Source organism: Rhinolophus hipposideros, assembly GCF_964194185.1.
Source record: "Rhinolophus hipposideros genome assembly, chromosome: 7".
NCBI lineage: Eukaryota > Metazoa > Chordata > Mammalia > Chiroptera > Rhinolophidae > Rhinolophus > Rhinolophus hipposideros.
Window position 1 is genome coordinate 68,159,077 of NC_138053.1, and position 25,023 is coordinate 68,184,099.

General features: G+C 34.2%; 1 protein-coding gene across 1 annotated transcript in view; it reads right to left on the minus strand.

Annotated features, from left to right (window-relative positions):
* Positions 1-494: 494 nt before the first annotated feature.
* Positions 495-25,023, minus strand: part of ITGA1 (integrin subunit alpha 1) — a 159,115-nt gene continuing 134,586 nt past the window's right edge. The window contains exons 21-29 of the mRNA XM_081054507.1: positions 22,580-22,656; positions 20,084-20,173; positions 18,566-18,668; positions 15,710-15,823; positions 13,904-14,008; positions 13,638-13,742; positions 12,375-12,467; positions 10,111-10,227; positions 495-6,440 (exon numbers count right to left, since the gene is read on the minus strand). Of these exons, the coding sequence (XP_080910633.1) occupies positions 6,396-6,440; positions 10,111-10,227; positions 12,375-12,467; positions 13,638-13,742; positions 13,904-14,008; positions 15,710-15,823; positions 18,566-18,668; positions 20,084-20,173; positions 22,580-22,656 (849 nt within the window). The 3' untranslated portion in view covers positions 495-6,395. The remainder of the gene's footprint in view (positions 6,441-10,110; positions 10,228-12,374; positions 12,468-13,637; positions 13,743-13,903; positions 14,009-15,709; positions 15,824-18,565; positions 18,669-20,083; positions 20,174-22,579; positions 22,657-25,023) is intronic.

Here is a 25,023-nt window from a genome sequence, read left to right on the forward strand (position 1 = left end):
GAACTTTGAAATAAATAGTAAACTTGAATAAAATTTGTGTACTTAAAATCAAGGCAATCACATTATTCTTTGAAAGAGTCATTTTTTAATTTAACATATAAGACAGGACGCTCATTTACCTTGACGTGAAATACACAGCTGATGCACAAGACAGATTTATACAAAAATACCAAACCCCTGACCTCAAATCGGTGTACAAGATGCCCCACACTCAGGACATTCAAACACTCTTTTGGTCTCTCAGCTATTTCTAATTATATCAGCTTAAATGACTGTTATCTGATAACAGATTTCTTTTTAAAAAGGGGCTTAAATTAGGTACCTAATAAATTACTACAGTCAACAAAAGTTGTGCTTCTTTGTTCTCGAATGTGACCAAAACATTTCCTTTTAATGAGTTTGTCCAATAAAAATCTTGTAGAAATGCAAATACCCTTAGCTATGTATGAGTTTATCCTGAAATGAATAAAAAAATAAGCAATGCAATATACTTTATGTTAGATCATGCAGAAAAGTTTATTGGCGTGAATATGATACAAGTCTCAGGGCAGTAGTTATTATGTACAATACTTTGTTTTTTAATAAAGTGGATATAATTCTTTACACTGCCCACTAACAACTTTACAACCTCCCAGTAGTAATACACGGTACATTCTCCCTCACAGCAATGATTCCGGATAAGGAATGCAGAGCGCGCTGTTGCAACCCGACTAAAGGCCGCGGGTGTCTCAGAAATTAAACACTGAGAATTGGGATGTCCTGTGTGAAATGGTTCTAGTGTGAAGAAGGCCTGAACTGTTGCTCTTTCAAATTATTGTTTTCACTTGAGCCAAAAGTATGTGAAACTCCAGGTAACTAGCCCTGGTTAACAGACAGGTAAGAATACACTTTTCCTCTTATTTAATCAGCAATTTACTTGTAAAAAGTATGTATGTTAGTATTGTGGGCAGGTACAATATGGTCTCAGGGAGCTTACATTACTTTTAGGAGAAACGACGCATACATCAAAGGCAAATAACTTCATCTCCTAACCCCACCCCTTTTTTTCTTTCTCTCAGTGCAAGTTGCCTCAGGGGCATGACAGCAAAATTGCCACCTGGCACTGGACCTATAGGCTGTGATCTCTCAGAAAGCCACAATTACGTTCTATGTGGTGGCTCCCTTCCATTTGGCTACTCTGGGTAGGAAAAAAAAAATTATGTCACTCGCTTTTTCCCATCCAATCTCTCTTCTCCTCTAAAGGGTGTGGGGACAGGGAATCTCAACAGGGATTGTTCAAGAGGACATATGGCTTTCGTTGTGTTTCATCTGGAAGATTTCTTTTAAAAATTTAGTCCCCAATCTATGTGCACAGATCAAATGGAAATAAAAGATTAAATACCGAGTCTCAGTTTGTTGCCGAAATGCTCCTAAAATTCCAGACTCAGACTGTTTTTCATAAAGACGTGACGTGAAATATGGTAAAATCAAGCATAATCATAGTTATGAGTGTCACTGGTCCCCAGCTGATGGCCATGATTGCCATGGTGTGTCAGATAATTAAAGGATTTCTGAGCCACCAGTCAAGGTCTTGTGGGGGGCACAGGCTTAGAATGGCCTTGCCAACGAAGCCCCAGATCAAAACAAAACATCTCCATAGTGCAGCTGAGAAGAGAAGAAACCACCTGGGAGACAGAGGCAGAGAAATCCTGTACCTGGGCTCTGGCTCCTGCTGCCATTCCCTGTGGCATTCAAGTTCTCTAGCCTGTGGTGAGAGAAAAATGCAAGAAGTCTCATGGAAAGTTCGGAACTCATTAGCTACAGGTGAAAAGTTTTGATAGGTTTTTAAAAAGAAAAAAACAAAAGCTGATCTCATAGCAGGGAGTCCAGCACTCAAAGTGGCAACTCATCCTTGCATACTGCTGGGTATTTAGGTAAAAAGGCAGCAAGGTGTGCTCTTGTACATGTCTGAAGTGGAGGGACTGATGCTGATGTAGTGAATTCAGGAGTTAAGTTCAGGACCTCTGTAGGGCCAGAAGGATCCATTCTCGTCAGTTAAGAGCCAGCTCTCCTGGGTGCCAGCTGTTGTAGGCGACAATGGAGCTGAGGCGTAAGAGCCTGCACGCTCCTTTACCATCCCGCTGGTCCCCAAGTGGTACAGTTGCTGACAATAGCCCGTGATGGTTTGTCTCTTAAAGATGCTAAAAAATTCTCTTAAACATGGTCCCTTTGAAATACATTTCATTTTGTCCCCCCTACATTATACCATGTCATCCCTTTAGAGCGGCACAGAAGAACCGAGGAGTGAAATCCTGTATAAATGATCAATTCACTGACGCCGGTATTTGCAGCAAACAGAGAGCACATGTTTTAGACACATTTTTCTCCAGTAATGTTCTCGAAAATCTCCTTTGGGAGAGAAGACTAATGGGGAGGGGGACTTGAGACGTGTTGAAAGTAAACAAGAGGTGCATAGGACATTATTTTTTAAAAAATTGATTTGCCAGAAGCCTCTTTATTTGAACAATTCTGTGACTGCAATCTGGCACAACAGCCATACTTGGGGCCAGGGTCTTCCCTCGTTTGCTCAGTGGTTTGCAAAGCAAGACAGTTAATTCACACAGAGCAGATTACAACATGTTGGACAAATTTTATCCTGTATGAAACAACACGGCACGACCCTAGTGGGGCAGCCATTAACACCGTGTAGGCTGTGGCCTGTGGGGGATGCTGAGAGAATAGGGCCAGAGCTTCTCACAGCCTCGGCTACAACTCAGTCTTACTCAAGCACTATGCAGCCAACGTTTGCTTTTATTTGTTTTCCAAGGGAGCCTTGACATATGTTGTTTTATAAAAGAAAAAGAGGATCTGTCTGTATATATCTATATACATTAGTAGGTAAAATTATCATGGTTGAGCAGGCATCAAATTTTGTAAAAACATCTACCTCCCCAAGCCTCATTTCAAGAACACTTATGCCATAGAAAACATTCGAAGTTTAAATTCTCCATCAATCTAGTGCTTAGAAAAAATAATTGAACAAATTAGATTAACGGAATCATTGAAGTTCAAATTGAATCACAGAAGTTAAAAATATCTACAAAGAATGACCTTTCACAATATTGCTCCCTGGGTTCTGGATTCTAGAGAAAGTATAGCAGCTTCTTTGTGGTTGTAGATTTGATTTTTTACTGTGTACCAACCTTTATATATTCTTGCTTCCAACTCCTTCCTACTCCTGCAAGTTTATATCATTTTATTAATGTTAAAAGAAAGTTATAATTTTAGAAATTAAAATTGAAGAACAAAGAACTACGTAGCATTTTGTCTACTGGACTTGAGATCAGCATTTTAAACATCATCTGAAATATAATTATATTGTGTGTGTTTGCATATGTATATGTACATGTTTTATCTATCTATCATCTATCTATCGTCTTTCATCTATTGCTCTATTAATCTATCATCTATATCTATCTCCTCTTTCTCTCACTAGCTATCGTTGTCATATAATCTCAGTAATGTGCTAAAGGCAGCTTATACTGGTTCATAAGAACTGACAGATAAATGCTCAGAAATTCTGCAAGCTGTTTAGGGTTATGTTAGTAGCTTGAAAATGGCCATGGCGAGACTATCTAGGGCATGAAAATTGGAAAATAATGCAAATCAGGCATTTTTTTCCTCTTGGAGAGGTATTTGTTAAATAATTTACCAATATACCATTATAGGTTTGGTCAGGAAAGGGATTTTATACATATTTTAGTTCACAGGAGAAGCAATAATCAATTAAAAAAAAATAACCAAAGTTAAAAAAAAAGAAAGTATTTGGTAATTTATTTTAGCCAATAAGTTCTTAGTCTTAAATTTCACCTACTATTCTTATTAAATATTTTAAAATAAAATGATAGGGTTTAGTATATTTCTTAATAATAGACTGTTTTAAAATATTTGTACAAAGATAATTTGGGACATCTGCGGCCTTATATTTTTTTAATCAAAGATTCTTCCTTTACGTTTTTTAAGATAGTTGCAGAATTGTATGCTAAGTTAAATATTAATGAAAATGGAAACATATTCAAAAGTGGACAAATAAAATTTTTCTTTTTGGTGTAGCTTTTCTGTATTTACTTTTTGTAAACTCCGTCATTGGGTGTTACTGAGGTATTTCATGTTAAATTTGTATCCGTGTGTGTGTGTCTGTGCATTTATACACACAAACACGCACGCACACAGATGCCCACATTAACCTGAACAAATTATAATACTATGTGATACCTAGTGAAGTAAATATTCTACTTAAAAGCCAGGAATGACATGTGTTCAAAATCGCGCCAGTCTTACAAGTACCTACTTGATCTGGCCAAACAGTTCTTACACTCTTTTCTAAAAAGTTCACAATGCAATCATTTCTCTTGTTCCTCTTCGTGTTAACATGTATTTAGCTTACACGTGCACGCTCCTAGTTCAGTGATGGCTTTGCTTCATAGTCACAGAAGCTGAGTGTGAATTGAACTTTATCTGTTGATTTATTTCTAAGGATGTGTTGAGATTGGAGTGGAGCTGCTGAGCAGGCTGTGCCCTGGAATTGTGTGACATGATACTCAGAATAAGAGAGGCCAGAGGTGTTGGGCAAAGGAAAAACAGATGGCAAGAATGATTTCTGAGCCTGGAGACAGATAGGGGGAATGAAGGAAATTCTCAAAGTAGACATTCCTCAACAAGACAGGCCAGCAGGAGGATAGCAAATCTCTGGAAAGACTTTTCTTCTAGCTACTGATAATCTCAGCACTCCCCAGGCGTACGGCTTTGACCATCAGGATCTTAGACGTAGATGCGGAGAGCCACGAGGCAGGCTGACTCTGAGTCCTCAGGTAATTCCTTGGAAATTAGTTCTAAAAAGTTAAATCCAGGGCATTTAATTTCTTTATTGAGTTGCTGCTTTTTGAGCAAAACAGCCCAGCACTTTCTGGATAGCTACAAGTTCTGGTCTTGTGATGGTCAATCAGGTGGAGACATGGAGTGGTTGAGGAAGCGTCAGCAAATGTTACAGCAGTAGTTCACACATGCAGCTACTATACATTCATTCCTGGGTATTTTCCGAAGAAATGGAGCAACCTAGGAGCTTATGCTACAGTACAGTCCGATGCACCATGACGATGACTTCGAGAACAAAGAAGCACATACAAAGTTGTAATATCCTTCCGCTGGTGCGAGGTTTCAAACCTGAAATTCTTTAAAATACATTTCTGGAGTTCTACTTAAATATTGATATGCCACACTCAAAAAGCAGTGGCTTCTTAGTAAAACACAATACTGAAATGGAATGCTGCCTTTTCATAGAAATAAGAAATGTATTTGGAAAATTACATAACTGTAAAAAATGAAAAATAAACATACTCTCACAGCTTGAGGGTTTGAATGAACCATGTACCAAAGAGTTGAGAAAACTCCTACTTTCGGTTACATCCAAGGTCCTCTGACGTTCGTTCAAAACGTGCCTAGCAAAGATGACTTAGGCATTTCGGTGGCATTTATCTACGCTGCCATGTTCCATTCAGAAACCATTTTAGTATATGCCACCCACAATGTGGCTTTTTATAACACATCACTGTTATGACACACAAAATTGCTCTAAATGTTTTTCAGTATAAAAGAATTTTGAGTTTCAGAGCTCAATATCAAAATCAAGCATGTTCCATAAAAACTTCAATTAATCCATTCAGTGCACTTGCTTTTAGCATAAATAAGTCTATCTTAATTTTCCATCATAGATAGAATTTCAGCTCAATTGCACTATTTTCCAAACACTTTGGAAAGAAAACCTTCCAAGTACTGAATTGAACACAAAGATACTGAATGTTTTTTCTGTGATTTAATTCTATTTTCAGTCCAGGTTATATATAGATTCTACCCGGGAAATTTTTCTCATTTGAATTGAGGGAAATGATCTTTTTAAGGTAATTCCTTTCTTAGCATTTACAAATGTTGACTGTCATGCTGAATGAGTATATTCATCAAGAATCAACTGAAAAAGTTAAGTTATATAGTTTTGAAAGTAAATGTTTCAATTATCATAAAAATATTTTTATGCATTCCTTAAATACTTTGAATGGTGATTTAATACATAAACATATTTGTACAGGTTATTCTTCATCTTCAAAACACTTTGTAATTTTTCTTAAGTACTCAACAAAAATGAGTAATTATTTAAAAATATTTTTCATCATTTTATAAAATATATATGGTATTATTTTTGGATCTTGCTTGATCTGTCATTTTCCAAGTGATTAACCCTGATGGATTATATAAATTTATGTGACTATGTCTTTAATTATATTTATAAATTTCTTGTCACATAGTTGAGGCAAACCTGAGGATAGATCATTTAATAATTTTTTTTTCTTTTAAAAAATATTTCATTTCTCCATTTTCTTCTTTAGTGGTCTTTTGAAGAATCCAATCTGTTGAGAGAATATCAAATATAACACAATTAATTATTTGAATTTAAATAATAAATACTAATCTCCTTAAATAGAATTTAATTTAATAATATGTTAGCAATTCTGAACATACAAATAATTAACATAATTGAGAGATTTTTTTCATTGACTTATTAAGTAATATTGGATGTTAAGAAATGACATTTATCAATTTGCTATTTCATTTTTAACCTTTCATTGGTTAAATATAACACGTCTCCTAGTAAACATTGGTATATGTAGTAAACTAACTAAAAGATTCTGGGAAAATATTTGGGGGACATACAAAATGCAGTTAGCTAGCACTGCCTCTCTTTTGCCATGGTCTTTTTTTTTAGGTATGTAGCAGAGAAATTTCCAACAAATAATTTATGGCCATACATTGAGGTCATTAAAGTTGATGAGAAATATAGTAGGTACACTGTGGCTTGGGGAAATTTCTGAGTTGTCTGGTTTAACATTAAATGTGTCAGAGCATATGTCTATATAGGCTTGGCATGAAGAGCCTCTTGAAAACAACCTGCATCATTTGGATATAAAAATGAAGTCATGGAAAATGTGAAAATTTTCACTTGGGGTGACTATGTGTATTTTTCATTATGCTTTGTGATTTGGGACATCATAAAAATTACAAGTGTTTTATTTATTTTATATTATACAGAATAATAAAAATAAGTGTAAGGACTGGAAGGGATCTTTGTAATAATATAATTGAAAATAGGTATTTTAAAAAAAGGAAATCAAGGGTCCCAAAGAAAGTGTTTTTTTAAATCTGTCTGTGTGTGTGTGTGTGTGTGTGTGTGTGTATTTTTATTTGAGAGTGGATTGTAATAGTTCAAACAAAAACAATAAGTTGATTCTTTGAAAGTGCAGTAGCTTCATATCATTTTAATCATAAAATTATAGTAAATTATTCAAGGCAATTATATATTTTAAAAAATAATTACTGAACAATTGAGGGCTTAAAGGGGGTAAACGGTAAAAAATGTGCAGTTTTAAATTAGAGAAGTTTTACTCAGGGCTTATGTTTTCCACTATGCCAGAAGCCAGATGATGGGAGATGAGGAAAAGGTGACAACAGGACAGGTGAACATAAAAAAAAACATTAATTTGTCTTCTTTAGAATGCCAGCTCTCCTAAATGTCTCAGGCGTTTTCCTTTGAACCAAAAATAAACGTTCTGGATTCACAAACCAGTAAGCCCCTTAACTTGTGCCTGCACGTCCTGACTTGAAAATAAATCAGACAAGGCTTTCACAGAAGCAGGTGGTGGTGAATTATAAAACTTTTCTCTTTCCTGCTCTACCAGTTCTTGAACTTTTATCCTTTCTCTTCCAAATCTTTTTGCTTTTTTCCAACCTTCCTGTGCTTTCACATATTAAATGCATTACTTTAAAACTCAGCTTCTGTTATCTAAACTTTCCCACTCAACTAATTCTATTAACATAGGGTTTTTAGTGGACGTTGGATAATTAGGGAGGATACTAGGAGAATATAGTTTATAGCTTCAAACTGGATGGAGCCAATACCAGCCAAAATTTGAAACAAGTTTGTTTTCAACTCCCAGACTTTCCTTGTAGTTTTCGGTTTCCTTCTTTTTCTTTCCCTATTTACTTAATGATCTTATTTATGTCCCCCTATTTCAAAACCTTATGACAAAGGATCTGATTAGATAATCCCTGGCAGAAAGTACATGCTTAATAACTATAATACGGAATAAATTTTCAATGAATAAATTTATACTAACGTATAAAAGACTGAAAAATTTCCCATCCACACCCCCCCAAGGATATGCATATTGAATAGGGAACAAAGTTTTAGGATTAGTAAGTAAAGCATCAATGGTGGAACTTCAGGCATCAGTATGAGATTAAGTTAAGAGAGAAGAATGTTCTGCTTTCTCAGGGTTCCTCTGTGGGCCGAGTTTCATTCCACTCTACTGTGGAAAAGCTTAAAACAGTTCCTGGCTTAGAGTAAGCACTCATTAAGTGCCAGTTCACTTCCCTTCTACTATGGAATCACAGTTCTGATTGCTGGAACTAACTGTACCTGTTGTTCAGGACACTCCAAAGGTTGTTAAATGACCATCCCTTGGGCTTAAAAAGATCTAAGAAGCCATCAGAATGTATCAACAAAATATTTGCTGGATGTGTTTATTTTTACATTAATGCTTTCTCAGACTGATGACAAAAAAACAGGTGGATGAAACATATTTAAAGGGAGGTATGCTGCCAGAGAGAACCTATGCAAATATCAGCGTTAGTTTTCTTCTTCTTTTGTCAGCGGAGTCCTAAAACTATAGGGGAAAGTTGTCAGAATAGAAGACCACACTGAAAGAAATCACGACTAAAACGCTCTCTCTATTAGAGGTGCATATAATGGGAGATACTGCAATCTGTATTTCAAGCAAAACCTTGACACCACTAAGCCAGGCCTCGGGTACCACAGTGTGGCAAGGCCAGGTATTACAGACAGAACAGTAGGAGGAAGAGCTGGGAGTTTGAGATGGTAGAGAGCTCTGTTTTGGAGACTTTGCTGGACAAAAGCCATGGACTCTATTTACTGACCTAAACACCACTGACTTACATCTTTAATGTGCTCTGATCATCTTCTCTGAGAGTAATCCCCCCAAAGGGGAAGTTAGTCATAAGAGAGTCAGAAAGGATCAGAACAGTTGGTATTTGGTGGGAGAGAAATTTGTTACTTAAACTATTTGATTAAAAGAAAATTCTGTTGCTCAGGTATTAGAAAAATGAATAAGTAGCCACAATCTGTATTTTTAACATAGTTTAGCTATTTAACAAAACAATAGGTAAAAGATAGGGTAAAAGATAGGGTGGTATTTATGCTAGAATAAATACCAATTTGATGTTTAACTGGAAAACATTAAATTCAACTTTTCTATGTGATTTTATTCTCTATTAAATTTATCCTAAAGCTATCATCTTGGTTCTGCTTAATTTAAAAATGACACAGTTAAGAGTTTAAAAAATCTTGCATACCTCAGTTTAAGCAAACATCTGTGTAAATATATGGATTTACCAGACAGAAAGTAGATGGTTACTCAATTTTACAAGAGGATTTGAAATAGGAGTCTGTAAAACTATAAATAGATTCCCCTTCCATGAATTAATTAATAAAACCATCATCTCTCACTCAGGCACAAAATGATTGCATAATATGTGGTATATTTGTTTATACATTAAAGAAGTATTTGATGTTTATAATACATAGAAATATATAATTAGGATAAGGCTTATCTTAACCATGATTCTATTGCTTATATATTCATAAATTGACATAGGAATTTATTCTTTTCTTTTCCTATAAGGGAGAGTGTACATTCTTTTCTGATTATATTTAATTTAAAATTTCCAGTGTTATAGTCCTAATATAAAGGTCTCTTAAAATCCCAACTTCTAGAGAGATCCTCCATGGTTTTAGGATATATTAATTTTTCTTATAAAAATGGGATCAAGTTGTGGCACAATGTTCGAGAAACACATTTTTCTTTTTTCTTTCGTCTTGGTCATCATTTCAATGGTTTTCATTGCTGTATGATACTATATTCCACAGTATGGATACATCAAAATTTAATTTACCATTTGCTGTTGATAATTGAAATAGAAAGTCAAGGGAACTTTGGTGCTTACCTTCCACAGTGCTAAAATGAGCAGCATTAACAGCAATAATCCAGCAAAAGCACTCAACAAGATAACCCATAATGGCACTCTGCCTGGTAGCCCATCTTTGGATATTTGAATAGCAAGCTGAAAATTATTAAACAAGACTGTTAATATTGATAAACACCTATTAGAACTTCCAGTGCTTTGGGTTCTTACATGCTAAAGTTTTCTATCATAAAGTGTTCTTAATCTCATTACAGGGAAAACATTGAGTTTACATTTGAAAATGCCCTTCATCTATTCTAAATCTCTAACCATATCAAATGTATTACTACCCCCCAAATTATAATCTTCTCCTTAAGAAATTTATACATATAGAGTAAACTGTCTATGAATCACAATGCTCAATGGTAGAGTGGAATTTAACTCAGGGGGAACCAAAAGTGTTGTATGTTTTAAAGATTTATGAATAGACTTTAGTGCTTTATTACAATAAGTTTAGACTAGAATGTCATCAGAGGTTGACATAAAAACCTGAGTAGACCTTCTTATTTTAATTCTAATTCTACTGTGTTTTATTTTTTTGTTTACTAATCGAGGTATAATTTTTATAATAAAATACATACATCTCAAGTGTGCAGATAAATGAATTTTTGCAAATACATTCATGCTAATGTGCTTTTTACTATGCCCCACTGTATCGTCCAGTTGACTTACTCTAGTCAGAATCTATACGGTGTATTAGGTCTTTAACTGAATTTTGAAGTGGACAGCTTTGAGTGTTCTAGCTACTCGAGCTCTCTCAGTGTGGCACCCAAACCTCAATGAAACTTGTCTGCTTTGTGTCCCATCCCTTAGGTTTCTGAGAAAAAAAATGATTTAGGATAGATATCCATGAATAATAATAGATCAAATTTCTGTATTTGCCTTTAGCAGGAAACATCACAATTCTTTAACCTAGAGAGAAGATTAAGGGTAAAAAATGGAAACCAATAGGGAGATATTTGCATATGTTGAATACTGAGTCAAACCCCTCAAATGGCTCAAGGTAGGTCACTGCTGATACATGTGAACACAGAGCAGGCAAGAGTATCAAACTTTTTAAGACAGACTTCAAACACAACTAAAAGAACTCCCTGAACTTAAGATACAGAAACTGAAGTCTGGATGGGATCAGTGACTTCTGTAAGATTAAATAATTATGGAATGATCACTGAATAATTTTAACAATTTAGGTATATTTCTTCCTTAGGATAAAATGTAGAACAAATAGCTCCATAGGGAATTTTAAGCTAACATTTAGGGGAAGTAAAGCTAATTACAAAAATTATAACAAAATATGTTTAGGAGCTAATGTACTCTTTTCCAGTATAATGTATACTCATATGTTTTGGTGTTTACTGGTGAAAGTTTGGCTTCTCTGTGTTTGGAACAACTTTGCATTTATCAGGCTAAGTTCTCTTTATAAAGTAAGTAATAATTATATGTATGTATTCTATGTATTATATGCTTATATTCTTTAATAGTGAATGTTTATTAGAGGTCATTGGCATTATACTTATTTGAAATGAGTAATACTTGGAAATAAGAGGTTTTGAAATAACATCTGAATGTTAGGTAGCTTCCAAATAGAATTTTATGACTCATAATATCCACATAGGGTATTTAAACTTTTCCATGATAAGAGGGGAAAGTATGCTGAAGCACCCTTATCTACAACAACTATTTTGGCTTTATTTTATAATAGCACAAGAGGAAAAAACTCAAACCATTTTATTTTAACCAAGGACTCAAGCATGAATTTGTATTAGGGAATAACACTTCGTTTTTATTTTAAATTTCCCACTGACTAAATGAAGAAAACTTTAAAAATTGTACATGTATTCCTGTATAATATAAAGACACTTTCTGTAAAGGAGTTGTTTTTCAAATCTGCTCTTCAGATGTCAAGTACATTTTAAAACATCAGTTTTAAAGGAGGAAAATTACAAATGCATTATTTGTTATCAAGGTGAAAGTAAAAACATCAATTTACTGTGAAAGTTAGAAGCAATGAAGTCAAACATGGCATGTTAACTGTAAATATCATGGTTTTCCCCAGTTTCTTACAAAGAAGGATGAGACTGAAATCACATTTCAGTCTAATCAAGTATAATTTGAAGCAGAAAGTGTCTGTCACTAACTGAGCAGCACGAGTCACTGCTTTAGGGGCTGTAAGCAATTATACAACATTATATCACAAAATTCAGAGTGAAGTGTACAATGTTTTCAAAACTTAGAGTTTCACTTACCTGTCTTTTTTGATTGCCGGTACTTAAAACCAGTGATGTATTTACACTATGAAGCTCTGCCTTTACAGTGAGATTTAAGCTGGAAAAACGTGCCTGAAAAGCAAATGGGATTTATTTTCAATATATTAAGTTGATCACAGTGAGAGCTAGTCATGTTTGAGTAGTGCAATTTTTAAAAGTAAGATTTTCCTGAGATTAAAAACACTGGTTTTGTTAACATTCAAATGGAGCTGGTGACTGTATACCCACCCTCCCTCTCTGCACTTAAAGACTCATTTAGATCCTTGTTACAGAACGGAAAAGTTTTCTAAGTAATTTCTATTGAGATTTATCCTTAGCAAAAACAAACCTCAAACCTGCCCACATCTCGTGTAACCAGGTATAAATAGCGACACGCTGATAATGAGGTTTATATAGGAGTTTGTTTAGGCTTAAACATGAAATTGCCAATATGCAACAATTTGTGACTTATGAAAATAGCAACTTAATATGATCAAATCTAAAAATGGAAATTTTGTATAATTAACCAATTATTTCTAAGAAAGAAACAAATAGTACAAAGTACAACAGATTAAGTTCTAAAATTGTTTGTTGTCAGATGAATTTGACGTTATTAGAGGTTAAAAATTGTCCTCCTATATACATATCATATATATATATGATATATGAATGTATGTATCTATATAGATACAGATATAGATGGATAGATAGACAGATAGTGTGATCTAATATAATGAGTCCATAATATGTATGTTAGCTCTACTCTTTGTCTGTGGTGTCAAGGTTCGTCTCCCTGTAATTCTTAGTCCCTTAACTGAGCTCTAAAGTATTAAGGTAAGTGCAAACTTTGATATTATACAGGTGTTTATCTCTTACAGTGCAAAGAAAAAGGATGAGATTGGAGAAAAGCATATACTATCTGAAAGGAGACCTTGAAGATAACTTAGTAAGTGACCAGGAAAGTGAAAGCCACATCGCTGGTTAAGTGGAGCTGGGGCTTGGAACACATTCTTTTACTTTTTTTTTTTTTTTTTTAAGGAGGGCACAGTGCACAGTGGCCCATGAGGGGATTGAACCGGCAACCTTTGTGTTATTAGCACCGGGCTTTAACCAACTGTGCTAACCGGCCACCTCAGAAACAAATTCTTTTAGACTTCCAATCTTGTGTTCTTTCTGCAGAAGTACTCTGCTTTGCATATACTAAGGATCGAACAAACATTTGTTAATATAGCAATAATTTCAGAGAACAGGGCAATCACTTACTTTTATAAAAGTTGGTTTCCATAAGATAAGTGAAACGTTCACTTGGCTCACATCAGAAGGAGTCAGATTACACGTGATGGTAGCAAATTTACATGTACTGCAGTCCTGTGTAAATGTCCAGAGGCATATATTAGTATCGTTGACATTTGATTAGAGATAGTATATTAAAATATTCTATAAGACAGTTATTTTTAGGTCAACATTGAGTTTATTCACTTAGAAAGCAAGAGTTCAAATTAGTACTTGTCTTGGTTATCAGCATTTACCAGAATTGTGCCTCGTTTGAGATCTTCAGATTTGAATCTAATCGGTTTCTTCTCCAAGTTGATACCAAGAGGATCCTGAAGACTACTGGGTCTGCAGTTTGCATTCTAAGAAATGAAAATTTTGCTTTTATCAGACAATGCCAAATGTCAGAGGGAAGAACAATTTGGTACCATAACATGAAGACTCTGTGAGTGACAGTCATGGACATAGAACAAAGATCCATCTTTGTAAGTGTGCACTATGAGGCAGCTATGCCGCACCAACCATACACACCTACCTCCAGATAATAATTACAGTTCCGGAGCCACTTTTGAATGGTAACAAATAGCAGTGAGCTTATGCTTGTAGAACTATTCCATAGTGATAAACATATTCGTTTATTATTTTCACTAGAAAAGTTTGTAAATTGCCATAATACAGACAGAGAGCAAAAAATTAAAACCCTATTGAGGAAAAAAAGGGTTAGCATTTGTTATTCAATATGATGGCTTATAGGATGATTTATGAAACAAGAAAAGAGAGGGACTTTCATCTGTTTTTATATATTCATCCAATGTTATTTTTGGAGTCTCTGTACACCAAAGGTAAGACGCTTAGTCTGTGTGGAAGGAAGATATAGGTAAGCAGCCCTATAGATGTTAAAATGTCACGTTTATAAGATAGCTGCTTCTGGATTGTTGCTCCAGACTTAATCTAATAAACTTTTTGCTTCTTCAGGACTCTCTACATCCTTGATAAAAGGTAATAAGGATAAAGATTCATAAGTAGTAGGAAAAGTACAATTTTATTCTTTCCAGATTCTCACAAACCTGATTTTTTGATTAGAGGGAAATGCCTGAGGTTTATTTTTTCCTTGCCGTTTGAAAAACATTTAGCTCTTACAAGCCAACTACTGTTGGTATTTCTTGATTTCTGAGACTACTTTAAATTAAAACAAAGTCTCTAAAAAGAAGACATATTATGATTTTCTATATTTTAGAGACTGAACCATAACAATTAACTACCCTACCGTATACAGGTACAAAGGGGGTGCGATATTGCTATTGTTTGGTATTCATTGCTGTTGCGATAAGTGAGTAAAAAGTGCTGTACTGCTTTATGTGCAAGCTCTGTGTGCTTAGGTACAATTAAGAAGTCTCTTTCTAGAGTTATTTGATCATCTCAAACAAATTAAAGGTGTAATAAACATTTCAGGCATAAGTAAAAAATTAGTTACCAAAAATCCATTCTAATGGATTGAATAGTGACCCCTAGGTCCTAACACCAAGAGGGTCATTGTGGGTACAATTAAATTAAGGATCTCCAGATGATACCATTCTGGATTTAGGGTGGACTCTAAATCCACTGATGAGTGTGCTTATAAGACAGAAAAGAAGAAGACACAGAAACAGGGAAGACAGCATGTGAAGCCACAGGCAGAGATTAGAGTTATTCTGCTGCAAGCTAAGGAACTCCAAGGGTTGACAGCTGCTGCCAGAAACTAGGAGAGGCAAGCCTCCAGAGGGAACCAACATTGTCAACGTTGATTTCAGTATTCTGGACTCCAGAACTGTGAGAAAATAAATTTCTGTTGTTTTAAGCCACGCAGTTTGGGGGTAACTTGTTACCACAGCAGCTGTAGGGAACTAATATATCTACTGAATAATGAGCGGATGTTATTATTATTATTTAAAATTTTTTCTAAATGCCTCTTCATGTTACTTTGCTAAAGCTCTTTATCACAAGTGGCATGCTGAACAGAAGGCTTTAAATTCAAACTGAGAAAGAGAACAGAGATGACATAATTCCAAGGCACCATGACTTACATCAGAAGATGACCATTCACTTGGGTACAGCACTGGATAACCATCTGACGTCAAGTTGGGGAATGAAATTGACAGCTTAAGTTCCGGCATTGGAAAATGTCCACTTTTTCTAATCTATGGGAAGAAAAATCAAAATATAATCTTTTCTTTCTCTTTCAACAGCATCCTTTCTGTCTTACGTAGGGCCTCAATTCTTCACTGAGGATTTGGTTGAGTAATATTTTGAATCCCCAAAATGAATGCAGATGGTTTATGACACTGAGACTAGAATTGGTATAATTAAAGGAGCAAAAAATAGGAATGTTTAATGGTCAGTGGTCATGTGTATCAGCCCCAATCATATATTGTTCGTTTATTCCCTCACTCCCAAAATAGAACTGAGATTCAAGGAAAATCAGAATTAAAATTTTTTCTTTGTTAATTTACCATGTTCATCATCCTTTCCAAATCCCAGCCTTTTGGGAGGTGGAAAGGAGGGAGGACACTTACCTGACCCACTCAGAACAGGTAAGTATATTTTTGTTTGCCGCAACCCAGTTTGCTATAATTCCCTAAGTCCACAAACCATTTCTCACCGTGGCTTGATGGTATATGCCACCACTGTACCGGCACACCAGACCTCCAGCTGCTTCTCTTTACAGCCTTATCCCCAGCTATGGTTCTTGTATCACTGGTCATTATTAATTCAGTCCATTAAGAGTCAGGGTGATGCTTATCTCAATCCCCATCTGTTTTTGTTCACTAATGTAATATTCCCACTCAATAGCACAGCATGCCACTCAATAGCACAGCATGCCACCCAAGGTGAGTCTTTCCTGATATTTAGTTAGAAATCATGTGTTCTGTAATTGACATTTTTTTCTGATTAAAAACAATGTTCCTTATAGAAACATTGGAAAATATTGAAAAAGAAAATAAATTTCCTAGAATTTCACTACCTTGTCAACATTTTAATGCACAAATAACATATTATTTGCATATATGCATATGTTATAAAATTTGTATTATAAAGTACAAAACTTGGTGTCCCATTTGTAAAATTGTGTATGCCATGGCATTTTCTTATAAATTTAGAGATTTGTAATATGACTTAAATAACCACTTATAACAACAACAACGACAACAACAACAACAATAGCAGTATGTATTGTTGGCTGTGTTCCAGACACTGCTAATTTTCTTGTTTGCATTATTGCCTTTAAATAGCCCTATGAAGTACATTCTCTTATTATGCCCGTTCTATCAGTGAGACAACAAGGTTCGAATGAGAACAAAGAACTTCCAGGGTCACAGAGTTGATAAATAGCAGAATTAGGTTTTTTGGTATTCGCCCCCCCCCCTCAAATGGGCCCTCTGAACTATCAGAATAACTATCTTTCCATTGAATAACCATATGACAATTTATTTAAGTAATTTCACGTTGTTAAGCATTTGGATAGTGCCCAAGTTTTAATTTTTAAACTACTATAAATAACATTGTTAAGACTACATCTGAGCATTAATCTTTGTGTCACCAATAATTTCCTTGGTAAATTTCTTGCAGTAAAGTTACTGGGTATGACCTAAAAAAGAAAAGTTCATCTTTTAAAAAATTGTATAACTCCAATTTTAGGTTTTACCTCAGTAAACTAATCAGAAATACAAAAGATTTATACTCATAATAAAGGGGTATTCTTAACAACGTTACTTATTTCAACATTATTTATAATAGTTTGGAAGTATCTGTTTCTAGTCTGGACTCTAATAAGTGACAATACATGAAGATCTATAACATTCAAAGTCTCTTTCTTTTTTCCTTCCTTCCTTCCTTCCCTCCCCGCCCCTTCCCTTTGATCTCCTTTCCCTTCCCTTTCCTTGTTTCCTTACTTTCTTGTGTTTTTGAAATTCTCTCTAATCCAGGAAAGCAAATGGGGCTAGAAAAACCTGGTAGTCTGAGTTCCAAAAATCTATCCCAGTGGTCGAGTGATTAGCATTTATGCTAATTTCCAGGGGACAGCTTGTCATAGGAATTTCAGCAAAAGGCACAAATGAAAACAATGAAATGCATCTTCAGAGTATACATGTATTTTACTTTGTAAGAGAATTTCCTTTTTCATTGTTGGCAATCCTCAAAAGATTGACCATCTTCACTATAATAATGTAGCATTATTTCATACTTTTGAATACGCATATATATTTAAATTCATCATTTGAATGGGATCCTCTTTCACTTAAGTAATATTTATTTGAGTCTGAGTCTGTAAGTAAGCGTCATCTAAAATGAAAGTCTGGCTCAACTCCATGGTTGTTTGCGATAGTGGATAGGAAAAGATTGTTATGTACGATTCCAAAAGAACAATGTTGTAATAAAAAACAGTACTTAAGGAAATGGTAGTGGGAACATAAGTTATAGTATAATACATATAAAAGGTAGTGATGAGCAGAATAAGATACACATTTATTTGTTGAGTAAACAAAAATATTAGCAAGACAATTTTAAATAATCAATTTCTGAAATATTCATAATTATTTTTTAAAAGTGCTTTTCTCAGTCATACTGAAAAAATAATGTAAATAAAGTCTACAGGTTTATAGGTAGTATCTATTTGGTTCCATTGTTTATTTTTTTCTAGGAAATCATTTTCATTATGTCTTATTGTCAGGAAATTAGAAAGCTAGATCTTTAAAATTACTTTAAGTGTCATTTTTACTTTAAATAAAATTATTTTAAAACAGTGAAATTGTAAAGAAAAGAATGCTGGAATACAAAGCCTAACTGTTGACGCAACATAGTTCTACGTGTCTGTTAATACTTTTATTTAATTTATAAATTTACAAATAACTCCTTACAATACTAATTTAGAGGTAATTTCTTACCAAGTAGAAGACATTAATTTCATTTCCAATGTCCTCGGTAGAATTAATCAATTCAGGGACTGTCTCATTGGCCGCAACTAAAATATGGTATTCACTCGCAGAGCTTAAAAGAATTAATCAGAAGAAGAAAAATAAACCACAACAAAATTTAACTTTTATTTGCCTTTGTTCTTTTTTCTTTTCTCCTATTAGGTAACCCCAGAAAAAAATCATTATAGAGATTTGAAATCAGAGGCAAATTCTTGTACGCTGAAATCTAAAATTAAGTCATTGAGGAATGTGAGAAGGATTATATAAATTAGTTCAATAGTCACTAATTCTTATATGGCCTTAAAATGCTAATATATGTATTTTTTTAAATAAAAATTCATTGTTACCAAGTGAAAAGTTTCCAAGAATTCACTAATACCACTTACATTTAGTGAATAGCCAGCTAAAACTTGGTATTTATAGTAGTGCTCAATTAAATAAATTTCAAAAAATTGTTACCTTTTCACTGTTTCAAGTTCTATATTTACTGCTAAACTTAAAAATTCAATCTTTTCCTTATGACTTCTTCATGATCTTTGGATGAACTTGATAGAATGAAATATAATATAAGCAATTTTTTAAGCTGTATGTCAGTTAAGAGAAGAAATTAAAAAAAAATTACAATATTTGCCAAAATCTGATTTTAAATAAATGAAAAATTCTTGGGAAAAGTCAGTACACCAAGAGAATTGGATACAGCAAAATAGAAAATAGCCAATAATAAAATTTAAAGGCTAAGAACTATAAGCAAAGTCTACATGTATATCCTATAATCCTCTCATTTTTGTGGTCTGTTATAAATAAAAGGAAAGTCCATATATAATAAATTAATAACATGATAAGCCTTTTAGACCACACTTGACACTGATTCTTATACTTTTTGTCTACATTGCACATATTTATTTAGCCAAAGCTTGGAGTCCGGCTTAAACAAGGGGATCTACAGTGGGAAAGTTCGCCAACATGATCTGTGTTTGGACAGATCAGAAGTTCTTAGGAGAAAGAATGGTTTATGAAAAATGGAAGAAATAAACAGCTCTTTGTCAATGATACATGATTTAATCTTGTGTGTCCAGAATGGACAGGCTCATCAGATCCCACACAATGAAAATGACAGCCAGGAAATATGCTGGTGACCTGTAAGAACATTGCCTTTTGTAAGGTCTTCTAGGTCTTTAGCTTGCACTCAGCATTTAAGGCTGGACTGCTAATGCAATCCTGTATCATTAGCACCTGACATTTTAGATTGTTCAATGTGCTGGTGCTCAAATTTTAGAGTGCATAAGAATTTCCTGGAGGGCTTATTTAACACAGATTTCTGGGCCCCACCCCCAGAGTTTCTGATTCAGTAGGTCTGGGCTGGTGCCTGAACGTTTGCCTCTCTCACTAGTTCATTGTAGGTAATTGATACCTTTCCCAAGACACTGCACTTTGTGAATCCCTCGGTTAGTAGAAAGGCATCGACATAAAAATGCAGTTTCCTCTCACCTGTAGAACTGTAGTCCAACTTCATATTTTACAGGGATGGAAATGTTTACTTCATTATCATAAAGGGCTTCAGGAGGTTCTTCACTGTCACTAGAAAATGCGCAGCACATACAGACAAATCATTAAACCATTGACTATTTAGAGATATTTCTGAGCATTTGGAAGAGCAGCTTAAGTTGGCAGCTAAAGAAAAGCACAAAAGAGTGGAATTCTTGATTTTTTAATGGAGGTGGGGAGGGAGTTCAGAGATGGGCATTGTTAAAAGTTCCCATGTTGATTCTGAAATGCAGCGAGGGTTGACAACCACAGTGATTTAGTCCCAAGTTTCTCAGACTTCCATGAGGAGAATGGTAAGAATCCTTGGGTCAATTCTTAAATACACAGATTATTGGGCTCCTCTCCCAGGAATATGAATTTAGTAGGGCCTAATTTGGGCCCAGGAACCTTGTGTTTTCAACAGGTGATCATTATTTATTTATCACAGGTGATGACCTTGTAAAGAGATGGAAATAGGGCAGCACAACTTAAAGCAAATCTAAAATCTTCTGGCTTGAGTTTAATAGTCTTTTCCATCCTAAATGCTTGATGCTCTCTTATTATTTAAGCACTTATTTATTCCCCTGATTTTAGTTATCATTTTATTTATATATTACATAAACACATGCATATATGTGTACACACACACATACACATACATGAATCTTGTAATCCCTCTATTAAAAATGCATGTATGAGTGATAGAAATGTTTCAAACACTGGCTCTGGGCTAGAGTTCATGGAAATGTTCTTGACATTGACACATTTTGGGCAAATTATTTACTCTCAGTGCCTTGGTTTCTTCACCTATAAAATGGAAATTTTATTTAAATAATTAATAAATGATGAGAAATAAATGTACAGTGCTTAACATAGAGCCTAGGGCATAGGAAATACTTAATAAGCATTAACTTTCACTACTATTATTACATAAACCCCTCCATGTGACTAAGTGCCTAGCATTTTTTTTCTCACAGAATGGCCAGTGAGTAGCTTTTAATGGCTCTGCATTGTTCCCAAGTGTATTAAGTGGCTTTGTATGAGCCAGGGGGCAGTGAAGGTAGTCCCCTGCCTCGGGTTACAGATATTTGTGTGACCGAGCTTTTGTAATGAATGGTCCCCTTCTCTCTGCCTGTCCCCCAATTTCACACTGCAGCAATGTTAATCTTCCTAGGAAGCAGCTCTGTACCTACGACTTCATCTCTCAAAAACTTTCCTGGATCCTCATTGTCTGTTCAATGAAGAAGAAAATGCCTCTGTTCTGACATTCAATACTTGCCATAACATGCTAGGATGAACACTCCAGGTTACTTTCCATAACTCTTTTGTGTATTCTCTGTATTTGAGCTAAAATGGATTACCCAATATTCCTCCAAACAGATCTAGTGGCCTACCTTTCAGTTTTTGTTCAAGCTGTATATTTTGCTTGAAATGCTCCACTAACTCCTCTGTTTATGAATTGCTATTCATATTTTAAGGATCTTCTCAATTATAACCTCCTTAATAAAGCTATCTTGGATTCTCATCGGCAAGTAGATGTAATTTCGCCCTTCATTAAGTCTCTGACACAAGACTTATATTTCTTTAATGGATTTTCCTTATTCTACACTAAATTACAAGAAATCATATGCTAGATTCAGCCCCCTACTGCAATATTCACCCCATGAAGAGGGGTGAAGAGGTTCATGCCCTTTTTAATTTTTATATTCCTACAGTGACTAATTCAATATCTTGTCCATAGTAGGTATCAAATAAATATTTGTTGAGTTGAACTGAGTTGAGTATACAGAATTAATCTATCCATTAATTCATTCCCTCATTTATTCACACATTGTACATTTATTTAGTGATTATTAGATGCCAGGCACCATGGTAGTTACTTGACAATAAAGGAATCAAAGATAGAACTGTATCTCAGAGAGCTTACAGTCCATTGGATAACTATACTTAGAAGAAAATAAAGCCACTATTTCAACTTTCTCATTAGCCTTTTGCTATATGTAGTCCATGTTATCTTTCAGAAGCTTTGACTTGGGAATAAAATTGGTCAAGCTACAAAAAGATATCATAAAACTAAGTCTGTCTAATGATTCAGTTGACCTTGATGGGCAGCCAGTAAAAGTTTTTAAATTAGCAGAGGCTGTAAAATTTTAAATGAATTTAAGTGCAGTTTGGCCAATATAAGTGATGTGTGATTACAAAATGTTCCACAGCTCATGAACCAATGGTTTAATCCAGTTAGATGTATTATTTCTACTAAATAAAAATGTCTTTATTTTGCTAATTACTCGTGAGGCTGTTTTGTGAAGCAAAGTGGTTCATTATCTTCTACTTCTACTGATACCGCCCCCCCCCAAAAAAGAGAAGCTTTCAGTGAGTCTATAAAGCAAAACATTCAAAGTATACAAAAGAAATTATATACATTCATACACATGCACTCATGCACACATATAAACCAACCTTGTTGTACTTAAATAAATGGTCACATTTTCCGTGAGATAGGATGTATTAAACTGAAATAATATTTTGAAAGTTACCTATGAAATAAAAATACACATCTTTAGTTTAGTACCAGATAAGGAAAACATTTACTTTGATTAAAATGTTCAGTTACATAAATGATATTACTTAAACTCAAATTATGACATTATTTAAGAAAAATCATCTTACAAAATAAAAAGTCATCACATCTCAAAAATAGACAGAATAAGATATGATGCACACACACTTTTCAATAACGTGAAATGTAATATGCTTTGCATATTAATGTTGAATTTAAATACTTTACTCAAATTATATTAATAAAGTAATTTATACTAACCATAAACTATTACCGTGAAGGTACATCCTATTTATTTTATTATATTATCATAGTTTGCAAGATCACAATCATAAACATTATAATTATGAAATGATCATAATTAAAGCCTCTTTAAAAGACATTTTCAAATAAAAGCAACTATCTATACATATTCATTATAAAATAGAGGAAAACATACTTGGCTCAATTAATTTGACAGCGTAAAAAAGTTTTAGACCTTTAAGCAATACCAACAACAAAATAAAATAAAATAAAATACTATTTTAGAAGTCTTTTTAGAATAATGTAAATTATAATAAAAAAGTAGTGAATTTTGTTTTAAAAAGTTGCATAGTTAGAATAATACCTAAGAAAAACTGAAAAATGTTTTTGTTATACTGATACTCTGACACTGGTAACTCACTTGTGAGAAATTATTCCTGAGAGTGAGTGAGTGTGTGTGTGTGTGTGTGTACATATCTATATACACACACAGAGGGTGCCAAAAAAATGTATACACATTTTAAGAAAGGAAAATACTGTATTGAAATTGTGATAATATATACCAATAACAAAAGATGAATAGAATTCATGTGTATACATCTTTTTGACACCCCATATATATACATCTATATGTATATATGAATTATATAATGCATAACTCTTCATAAAACACCAACAGGCAGACCAAAATAAATTATTTTTTGAAGAAATATGTCAACAGCAGAGTTCTACTCCCACAGTCCTCATAATGCTTATAAAACTGTATTTCCCATTTTCAAAACTAATCTTGGTTTGTGCTAAGTTTGGAATTTGGCAGTGTAATACGTAGTCCAAAATGCACAATTAATAGAAACTACCTAAAATTTTATCTTTGTAATTAAATGCTAGACAGGACAGAGTTTAATATTTAGAGCTTTTTTAATCAATGTAGGTACTATTCACAGAAGGGATACCTAGATTCATGGGTCATGATATTTACACGGTTGTACCATATTATGGTTTTTTTAATTGTTTTTTGTATTGTTGTTTTTTTTGGTATTTTTTTCTCCTACATATATCTTAAGCTACATTAAAAATTTTTTTTTTCTTCTAAAAATCTGCAGCTTTGCAGTTTTCTTCTTTCTTTTAAATAGCAATCACAATTGCAGCTGAAGCTTTACTGCATAGGCTTGAACAATAGATAAAGGGTCAAATTGCCAGAGTCTGTCAGTGAACCTTTTTTCCTGCTTTTTCTTAGCCTCCTGACTGGTCTGGACATATAAGTCTTGGCATTCCTGATGAATCTTTAGACTTAAGGAAGACACTAGCAGAGTACTGGGGCTAAAGAAGCTATGCCTATTGCATATTGACCTAATCCTGAAATGCTTCAACTAAAAATCTAGATCTTGAAATCAAAGAATTTCTAAGTGTAAAGCCCACGTAAAAATTACTTTCAAATTATCCAATTTATCTTCGTATCTCTCTATTGATGACATGAGACACGTTGATTTAGGCTTTTACCCCAAGCAGGAAAAAATTGCTAAGGAAAGGAAGAAATAGTTAATAAATGATTAAGACTGTAATTAATGTCTCTAATGATTGAAGTATAACATGAAGTGTGTCATTATTCTTTGAGAAATGGAGATAATTCCATGGTTAATTAAAGTGGTCAAAGAAAGGAGTAGATATGAACTGACATTCCTTATTTCCATGTCAAATTAGAGGAATTATGGGTGCATTTTTTTAAATGTAATGTGTATTTATAGATTTGTAGAGAAGAAACGTAATTTCACAGTACATTTTATTTGGGAGGGTCAAGAAATAGACTTTCTGATGAGGTTTTGAAACTAAATTGGTATATCTAGTTCTGTAAACTAAAATGAACATACAAGAGATTTATTGAATTTGATAATTACTGTGATTCATAGTTAGTTTCCTGGATAACTGGTAACGATGACAGATTGTGGGGACAAAGCCAGGAGTGCATTTTCCAGGCTCTCGGCCTCAAGTGGAAAGTTGCTGGCTCAGGTAGTAAATGACCATCAACTGTGATGGGATGGCCATCAGCTGTGGCTAGTTGGCTTTCAGCTGTAACCAGTGAGCCACTGGCCACTAATACAAC